Raw genomic sequence first — 10,000 nt, 5'->3', positions numbered from 1 at the left:
CCAAAAATAAGCAAAAGTCCCATGCAATAAATTCTTCCAGTAATAAAAAATTATTTTACATTTGATAAAAAAATATATATATATGCATATATAAAAATTATATATATGCATATATATGCATATATATATATATATATATATATATATATATATATATATATATATATATATATATATATATATATATATATAAAGCAACATTTTCTTCTTTAATCAAGGTTGATATAACATTGAAAACTTCAGCCACCTGTGTTTTAGCTCAAATTTCACTGCTGGTTGCTAGGCAACCATACATCCCATTACTCCTCAAAGGACACAAATGCAATTAGCCACACAGCCGTCATGCACAGGAAGTTTTCAGAGTTTTCACCACGGGAATATAAAGTTCTGGCTGTTCAAACAGGCGTTAATAACGACAAGCAATGGGAAGTTACTCGGATAAAAGCGCTCTTCGATTAAACGCACAACATGTTGCGTGTCACGTTCCGAGTCAGAACCCGTCTGGAGAAGCAGGGTTTCCGAGCGCGTGTGAGCCGTCTCTCTCAGGCTCTCCTCACAAACACTGAACGCAGGTGCTGTTCTCATCAAAGTCAGGCCAAACTCATATTTTTACGGCTCTAGCTCTGATGAAGATGTGATGAGGCGGTTCAAACTCATCCTGACGGGATTCATTGCTCAGCAGCAGCTGACGGCTTCAGAACAGGGTCACTTATTTCCTAAAAGGCCATTTAAAAGGAGCAGAGGGGAAATGAAAGCAGACGCTCTGAGGATAATATTACCCGCAGACATATCTGATATTTGACGGCCGTCCGCTCCGCTGGTCACTATCAGTCCCGTCTGACCACAAATAAAACACTCAACACTCACAGAAAAGGCACTGATGTGTGTCACTTTCACACCGGTGTGTGTGTCTTTAAGATACTAACATACACCTTTTAGAGGAAAATAAAGCCTTTTTTAACTGAAACCTCTGAGTCAATGTCTCTGAATAACTTTGTCCCAAATTTTAGTCCACTGTATGAATATATATATATATATATATATATATATATATATATATATATATATGAAAAATAGAAGCTGAATCAAAATATTATAAAAATTATTATTATATTATTATTAATATTATTAATTATAATGATGCTAATCATAATGATACTAAAACAATACTGTCTACAATCAAATCGAATGAGGATCATGGGTCAAAGGTAAACGTTGCATTATATCCAACTATATTATGTTTAAATAAAATATTAAATGTGAAAAAAATTGTAAAAATTATTTGGACTTTTTATATTATTTTAAATATTTTTAATCTATTTATTATTTCTGTTATATATATTTTTTTATTTTTACCTAAAAGCATTAATACTAAATATTAAAATTATGAACGATTATTTTTAATATATTTTTTCAAATATTATTTGAATTGTTTTGTTTCTTTTTATTTATTATTTTTAACATTTCACTGCAAAAAAAGATAACAAATAAACAATATATTATACTTCTATTGTTTGTTTTACATTTCAGTGCCTGAGAAAAGAAGTTAAAGCCGGAAAGCATCACGATATCCCGCTCTGAGGAAACACTGCGGGTCAAATCAAAGGTCAGATCTGATACCAGGACCATGCTTCACGCTCAGTGAAGGTCACATTGAACTGTAGATGCATGGATATGAACGCAGCTCATGAGATCTGAGTGTCTTCTGAAGCTCCAGACGTCTCTCGCAGCAGCAGAAGAGTCTCCGTTAAATTAATTAACTGCTACGCTGCAGATTAATGGAAAAATTCATTTGTAATTACTTAAGGCCTACTTAAGCGGTAAATCTCAGCCGGCCTGGTTTCAGATAACGAGAGCGCCGGGTAATTAGAGCGTCTGAATTACCCAGAGTTCTGCGCCGATGTCTATCTGTCGCTGTACTTACAGTTCAATCACTCCTCGGCCTGGACGCCCTTCTTTTACTACGGTACGGGAACGTCTTACCTTCCCAAAGCTCCCTTTCCCGATGGCCCGCAGGATCTGGAAGTGATCGAAGTTCACTGCGGAGAGGAACGAAGGAAAAGAGGAGATTAATAAAAGCAGCCTTCGAGTGAATATAAAGCGGTAAAATACCGTATTCTTATGGCTATGGAGTGTGTGTAATAAGATGATCTGTGCCGCTACACTGATGCTGTCATCGAAGTTTTCCTTTTGAACTCAAGGAATATTAATATTTGGCAGAACATACTGGACAGCAATCACTTAACAGTGAACAAACTAAAGAGTGATTTCCTCTCAGATCATCTCCATCAAGAAATGTTTCACACAAAACTACATTCATGTGTTTGCCAGACGCTTTTGGTGCACGGGAGTTTTAGAGAATCAATCCCACGATGCACTGCTTGGGCTGCATTAAAGGTGCAGAGTCGGCGGGCTTTAATCAGGGCTTCCTGTGTTAGCTTCAGGACAGAAACACACTTCACACGGACAGAAAGACAGCTCTCCCCGTATGATAGAGATTCCTGAACCAGGATGCATTCAGCGGCAAGTATCTGCAAATCATCTCTTTGTTTACCCTAGTTTACTTTTCTAACCCCGCGGAGAGATTTACGTTTATTCATTTTGCAGACGATTTGTTCGAAGCGACTTACAAATAACGGGGAATACAGAAAGTGATCTTAAAGAGGAAAAGAGGAAGTAAGACCAGCCTCGGGTGCTTTTTAAATACATACGAGCGGGAAAGAGAGAGGAAGTCAGGTACACGGTGAAGAACTGTAAAATACTACGGTAAAAAAAACCTGTTAAATGGTAAATTCCTGTACAATTACAGGGAAAATCCCCAGAATTCATTGCATTGCATTTCACATTTAGTTTGAATTAGATGTTTTTTCTTTGAAATCATTATATTTCTTCTCGGTTTTTCTCATCAGTTTGGTTTATTAGGGTTTTATGCTACATGCAGTGACGTTAAATTAATGTTTATTGCATATTTACGTTTAACTTTCGTCTCACGTGATGTTTGTGTGAACGACACGAGCACCTTCTATATATCTTCTATTTAAATCTGTTCGTGACGGCCTTCGGTTCATCGCTTTCTCATCAACACACGCTTTTGAAGGATATCGGTGTATTTTAAAGGAACAAAACAGACTTCAGTACTTTGATAGGTTGGTATATAAACATTATATCAGTTGATGAAAATACGGTATTTAACTGTAAGCACTTTTCTTAAACTCCGGCAAAGACAGCTGCGTTTTTTTTTCCGTAAATTTTGTAGAATTTATTTTAGAGTGCAGTGTCACGAGATGACTTTCAGTTGTTCCGGATGACTTGGTTGCTCTCATTTTAATCATATGATGAATAACTGCAATCATAAATACTGATGCACTGATGCAAGCAGGTCGTTTTGGATATACCTTGATTAAAAACAGAGTAAAGAAAACACAGTGTAATGCGTCAGGAAGTGAAGTGTGACGTCAAGTGAATGAAGATGAAGATGCATTCAGAGTTTCTATTCGATATGTTCAGCATCAGTGAACAGAGAGAGATATCAGAGCTCATGCCTTTTGATTTTGTTAGATATGTGTTTAGTAATATGCTGACTATTTTTCCGGACTGATGTGTTTCCGTCTGAGAGCTCATCCACTGATGATGGAGTCGTGTGAGGAAGAAATGCTTTCTAATGTGTTTTAACTGCATCACACACACACACTCACACACACACACACACACACACACACACACACACACACACACACACACACACACACACACACACACACACACACACACACACACACACACACACACACACACACACACACACACACACACACACACACACACACACACACACACACACACACACAGACACAAACACACACACACACACACACACACACACACACACACACACACACACACACACACACACACACACACACACACACACACACACACACACACACACACACACACACACACACACACACACACACACACACACACACACACACACACACACACACACACACACACACACACACACACACACACACACACACACACACACACACACACACACACACACACACACACACACACACACACACACACACACACACACACACACACACACACACACACACACACACACACACACACACACACACACACACACACACACACACACACACACACACACACACACACACACACACACACACACACACACACACTCCTCCAGACGAGAGGACACCTCGGGTCACTTCTGAAAACTTCCAGCATCTCTTCTGAGTCATCATTCAGATCAATTCAGTTCAAGTTTCATTCTTATCCAACAGTACTGACAAAAACTAAAACCTGCAACTAATTTTACTTGAAATAAAATAGATGTTTACTGAAATAAAATAAAATAATATAAAAAATGCTATTTTAACCTCATGTACTAAAATAACTGAAACTAAAATTGAAATATCCATACATTAAAAAAAATACTAAAAATGACAAAAACCTTAATTTGAAATTAATATGAAAGCAGAAAATATATAAAAGGTTAAATAGTATTTAATTGACAACAATATTACATTATATATTATATTAATTATATATTATTATATATGTTTTTAATGTTATGTTTTCAATGTTAAGTCTAAATAAATATGCATTAATTCATGCATATATTTCCATAAATATGATAATAATTATTTGTTTTTATTGTCATGTTAGCTTTTTCTTTTTATTTGTCTTTGAATCATTCCATGAATCAGAAAATATCATCAACGCACAGAAAACAAAGACTTTTCCCTGTTTTTAGCCGCGGACCGGGATGCTGATCCTGTCTTTCCACTCGTCTGAAAGAAGACACCGAAGCGATGGATGATCAGAAATATCAAATCAAAAGCTGTGCACAGGTTCAGAATCAGTGACTCGTTCACGAAGCAGATAAAAACAGCAGTCGCTGACGGCCAGAACTGATGAGTAACGTTCAGCCATTTGTTTGCTGGAACGCCGTCTGTTTTCTTGTATTCCCAGAACGCAATAAAACCAGACAAACCCTGTCTCTTCTGAGGTTTAGACGTCACGCCTCTGTGATATTAAACACAAACCTGTCTCTTCTGTCTCCTATAAACACTGTATCCTAACCAGACTGTGTGCGTTCACTCAGAAAGAACACAAGACAGATTTAACAAGAATATCAGAGATGAATCTTTTCCTCCTGATTGTTTCTCATTTTCAGTCAGTTGGTAAAAATTGAATTAAAATAACATGAAAGAAGTAATAAAATATCTAACTGAAAATATGAACCCAAATTAAAATAACATTATAAACATTAAATATTAGAGTTACAACCTAAACTAATTAAAACACACAAGAAAATTATTTGCTTAAATAAAATAAAATATTAACGTAAAAAACAAAGGTATTTTATAAAGTCTGCTTCATAATTCTGGTTTGATTTAAAGAGTTTGGGATTTTTAATTTTCTCTTTTTATTACTCATTCCTCCTTAGTGTTTTGCAAAAAAAACATTGCATTTGTGATTTAATTAGTGATAAATCTCTCCATTAATCCTCTCGTTCCAGGATGCTTTAAAATGTCACGCGGTGGTTTACTGAAATGTCTTCAGTACAATCTTTATCATCTGTCCAAATATTGCCCCTCATCCTTTAAACGAGGTGTTTCTCAGCTGTTTTGATTAAGACGTATCTAACCCGTATAACTATCCGTCTTTTGGGGTTAATGGTGGTCCGTCGCAGTCACTTGTTAACGCCGCGCACTTTCAGATTTGATTTTAAAGTTGAAAAGCGAGCAGAATAATCTGGGGTTTAACACCAGCTTTCCCCAAATCCACTCGTTGCTCCACGCTTGGCTCGTAATTCACACGAAGCATCAGCAGGAGTCTGAGTCAGCAGAGAAGAAGAAGAAGAAGAAGAAGAAGAAGAAGAAGAAGAAGAAGAAGAAGAAGAAGAAGAAGAAGAAGAAGAAGAAGAAGAAGAAGAAGAAGATCAGAAGAAGAAGAAGAAGAAGAAGAAGAAGAAGAAGAAGAAGAAGAAGAAGAAGAAGAACAGGAAGAAGAAGAAGAAGAAGAAGATCAAGAAGAAAAGAAGAAGAAGATCAGATCAGAAGAAGAAAGAAGATCAAGAAGAAGAAGAAGAAGAAGAAGAAGAAGAAGAGGAAGAAGAAGAAGAAGAAGAAGAAGAACAGGAAGAAGAAGAAGAAGAAGAAGATCAAGAAGAAGAAGAAGATCAAGAAAAGAAAAGAAGAAGAAGAAGAAGAAGATCAAGAAAAAGAAGAAGAAGAAGAAGATCAAGAAGAAGAAGAAGAAGAAGAAGAAGAAGAAGAGACTTCAGCTGCTTCTGTACTTTATTATCAGATGCGTTCCCCAAAGATATTACAAAAATGAACCACGTTTTCTATAATAAACGAAATGCATTACTAATTTTAGTTTCCTGTTGGCTATATCCATCGGTTAAGATGCGAGAAGCACTTTTTTTAGATGACTGACAGCGGATCGGTGCTCGTGGGCAGAAAAGCCACAGAGAGGAAGTCATTAGTGTCACTTCCTGTCTGAGGTCCATCTTGAGCCACACAGCACTCCGGCTAATGATCCGCGCCCCGCTCCGGACGCTTCTTTCACAAGAGTTTAGAAGAGAATAGGTCTCTTCCGTTCACCACGACTGCTTTCGTTTCATCAAAAATACAGTAAAACTTGGGAAGCGTTTCTATCATTTCCTGTGTGTCATTGATTTTCAGCATCGTTACTCCAGTCTTCAGAAATCCTCATAATACGCTGATTCTTTGATAGAGATTGACCGAAAAAACTGCTGTTTTAAATAAATACAAATATTTTGATCAAATAAACGCAGCGTTGGTGAGAAGAAGGACTCCTTTCTTCATTATTCAATCTCCTGAGCTTCTCTTCTCACTGAGACATGCTTTACATGAACGGACGGAAAACCCTCAAATATTAAATGTGTAAATGGAGATGATAGAATATTATTATAGAAATCATCTTCTGTGACACTGTGTGTTTAGAATCAGAACTGATGATTCTTCTCTTAGGAAGTGAATTAGTTTGATTCATTCAGACTGAATCGTCTGCAGCGGTAACCAGGTCTTTAACTAGATCCAGAAAACAATTCTTTTAATTCATTAAAGAGAGTCAAGACACTCCCGTCAGGCTCAGACCGTACTCATTTACAGTCATAACTTACAGTAACGTCACTCATCTCTGAACACAGGACTTGTTTGTTTTCTGTCATGGTTTGCCATTAATTATGCAAAAAGAGATTATGCAGTTTTCATAAGCTTTCCCTTATTAATCACAATCAAGGGCACGAACGGCTGGCGGGCACGAACAGAGCGGCGCTGAGCATCATGGGTAAAGTGAAATGTGCTGAGAGATCATGTGGGTGATGTGAGGCCTGCAATTCTACAGCAATTCAGACCAAACACTTCACACTGATTTCTACAGACGGATTCAACGCAGCGTAATAAACACAGAAATAACGGCGCTGATATTCTATGAAAGAAATTCAGTTCCAGCTCTACAGAATTATTCAGATCGGTTCTGTTCAGATTCGTTTTAGTTCAGTTTAGTAACTAAAAATGTTTCTCAAAAAACAGAGAAACAGAATAGAAATAGAATTAAATAGAATAGAATTGAAAAGAGTAGAAATATAGCCAAATAACAATAGTATTATCATCAACTTAAACTAAAATCATAAACGATCATGATTTGAAATAAAATAGTCAGGATTCTGCTCTGGTTTTGTTGTGTTTTCATGTTGATTATTAATTTGTGTCTCCTTTCTTTATTCTCTTTATTCGTTGTATTTAAGTTACTGTCTGTGTGGTTCTCCTCTGTTGGATCTACTAGCTTAAATTCATTTCGATTCATTTCAATTTAATAACCGTGTCCATGTTGTGAAGTTAGTGTCAATATTCAGATCAGTTGATCTGTTGGTATCTTTTAGAGCCCAGCTGAGCAAGTTAAAGAAATGTTTCAAGATGAACCACATCCAGCTTCTCACGGACTCAGAGAGCTGCTGCACACACGCTGAAGCACATGATCTGATATCTCCTCCCAAACACATTATTACATTTCAAAGAGAACTTGACAAAGAGCAGATGATATTGTGAGATACGAGCAGTTCTTCACAGACTGGTAACTGCACCAGAACAGGACTTCTTATCCTCGCTGATTTTCTGCAGAGAATTCTTATTGTATTGTCTTTTTTTCAAATTCCCCTCAGAGCATTTCTAAAGAAAGTGTCTTTGGTTTGGCCTGCAGCAGGACTTTATGACAGAAAAATAAAACAAACGTGCATGAAGAAGCGAAGAACAGCACAACGTGTTCCTCCGTAAATCAAACGGCAAGAGTTAGACGACATAACGTCTGGCCTGAAACGTCTCCGAGACCCTGGAGCTAAAAAAACATGTGCTTCGGGAACCTCATGATAATCAATACAGCCGTCTGAGGAACCCAGCGGGACGCTCAAGGGCAGCAAACTTCATACAGACCGCCATGACAGCCCAAACAACTCTGAACGAGAATAGAAATACTGGCGTTTGGAACAGAACAGAACAGAATAGAATAGAATAGAATAGAATAGAATAGAATAGAATAGAAGCCGTTTGACATGGGTTATTGTCATCAGAATAGAATAGAATAGAATAGAATGGATGCCATTTGACACGGGTTATTATCATCAGAATAGAATAGAATAGAATAGAATAGACGCTGTTTGACACGGGTTATTGTCATCAGAATAGAATAGAATAGAATAGAATAGAATAGAATAGAAATGTTGTTATTTGTCCAGGGATATTATAATCAGAATAGAAAAAAAACAGAATAAAAATGCTCCCTTTTTACCAAGGTTACTGTCCTTGGAATAGAATAGAACAGAACAGAAATGTTGCCATGGTTATTATAATCCAAATAGAATAGAAATGAATAGAAGTATTATCATTTGACCAGGGTTATTGTCATTGGAATAAAATAGAACAGAATAGAATAATTTACGATCGACTAGGGTAACTGCCTTTATAGAATAAAATAGAACTTAACAGAACTGAATTAAACTGGAAAGCTGAAAACCAGAGTTATTGACATTAGAATAAAATAGAAATATTGCCAATTGGCCATGGTTATCGTCATTAGAATAGAATTTAACAGAGATATTGTCATTGGACCAGGGTTTTTTGTTAATAGAATAGAATATTGCCAACTGAATAGGATTATTGTCATTAGAATAAAACAGAAATATTGCCAGTTTTTTGTTGTGGTTGTTATAGAATATTTCGTCATAGAATACATTTACATTTAATCATTTAGTAGAAACTTTTATCCCAAATTGACTTACAGACGAGAACAATAGAAGTAATCAGACAGAGCTGTTGTTTAAAATAGTATGTGATTATCACCAAGGTCACTATACAATAAAATAGTATTCTATAATAATATTTAATTATAAATATTTTTAGAATATAGAATATTTTGTATATTTTTTTGTCTTGATCATGTCATTCTGTGTATGGTTCATCATCTTATTTGTCCCCTCAGCTCTTTGTTGAGGACTGATTTAAGTTTAGTGTCTTACTTTATGTGTTTAAAGATGGAATTAAAGGATTAATATTTCTACAGCCACAATATCGTAAAACATGTCATGGTAACATTTTCATTTAGTTTAACTTGAAGGACTAAAGTAAAAACATATCAAACTTAATACAAATGACTAATTGGGATCTATGACTAATTAATTCTAAAATAGAATATAATAGAAATAGACCAGGATTGTTAACACCGCCTAAAACTAAAACTACTTAAAGAGTAAATCAACTAATTAAATTAAATAAAAAATTAAATGTAAAATAAATAAAAGTAGACAAAAAATGACAAAAAACAACAAATAACATAATATAAAGTTACAATTAAAATGAAAAATAAATATGAAAACTTACTAAAATAACACTGAAAATTTCACAGTAGGTGAAAACTCAATATCACAGAAACA

The 10,000-nt window shown here is 35.7% G+C and overlaps 1 protein-coding gene across 3 annotated transcripts in view; it reads right to left on the bottom strand.

The window, feature by feature from the left end:
• LOC122356966 (serine/threonine-protein kinase 32C) overlaps positions 1-10,000 on the bottom strand; it is a 60,869-nt gene that overhangs the window by 38,460 nt on the left and 12,409 nt on the right. For all 3 annotated transcript variants that reach the window (XM_043256105.1, XM_043256107.1, XM_043256106.1), the window contains exon 3: positions 1,984-2,039. In XM_043256105.1, the coding sequence (XP_043112040.1) occupies positions 1,984-2,039 (56 nt within the window). The remainder of the gene's footprint in view (positions 1-1,983; positions 2,040-10,000) is intronic.

This window comes from Puntigrus tetrazona, chromosome 13, assembly GCF_018831695.1.
Source record: "Puntigrus tetrazona isolate hp1 chromosome 13, ASM1883169v1, whole genome shotgun sequence".
NCBI classification, from domain to species: domain Eukaryota; kingdom Metazoa; phylum Chordata; class Actinopteri; order Cypriniformes; family Cyprinidae; genus Puntigrus; species Puntigrus tetrazona.
The sequence above is the reverse complement of the archived record's forward strand: the minus strand, read 5'-3'. Positions and strand labels throughout refer to the sequence as shown.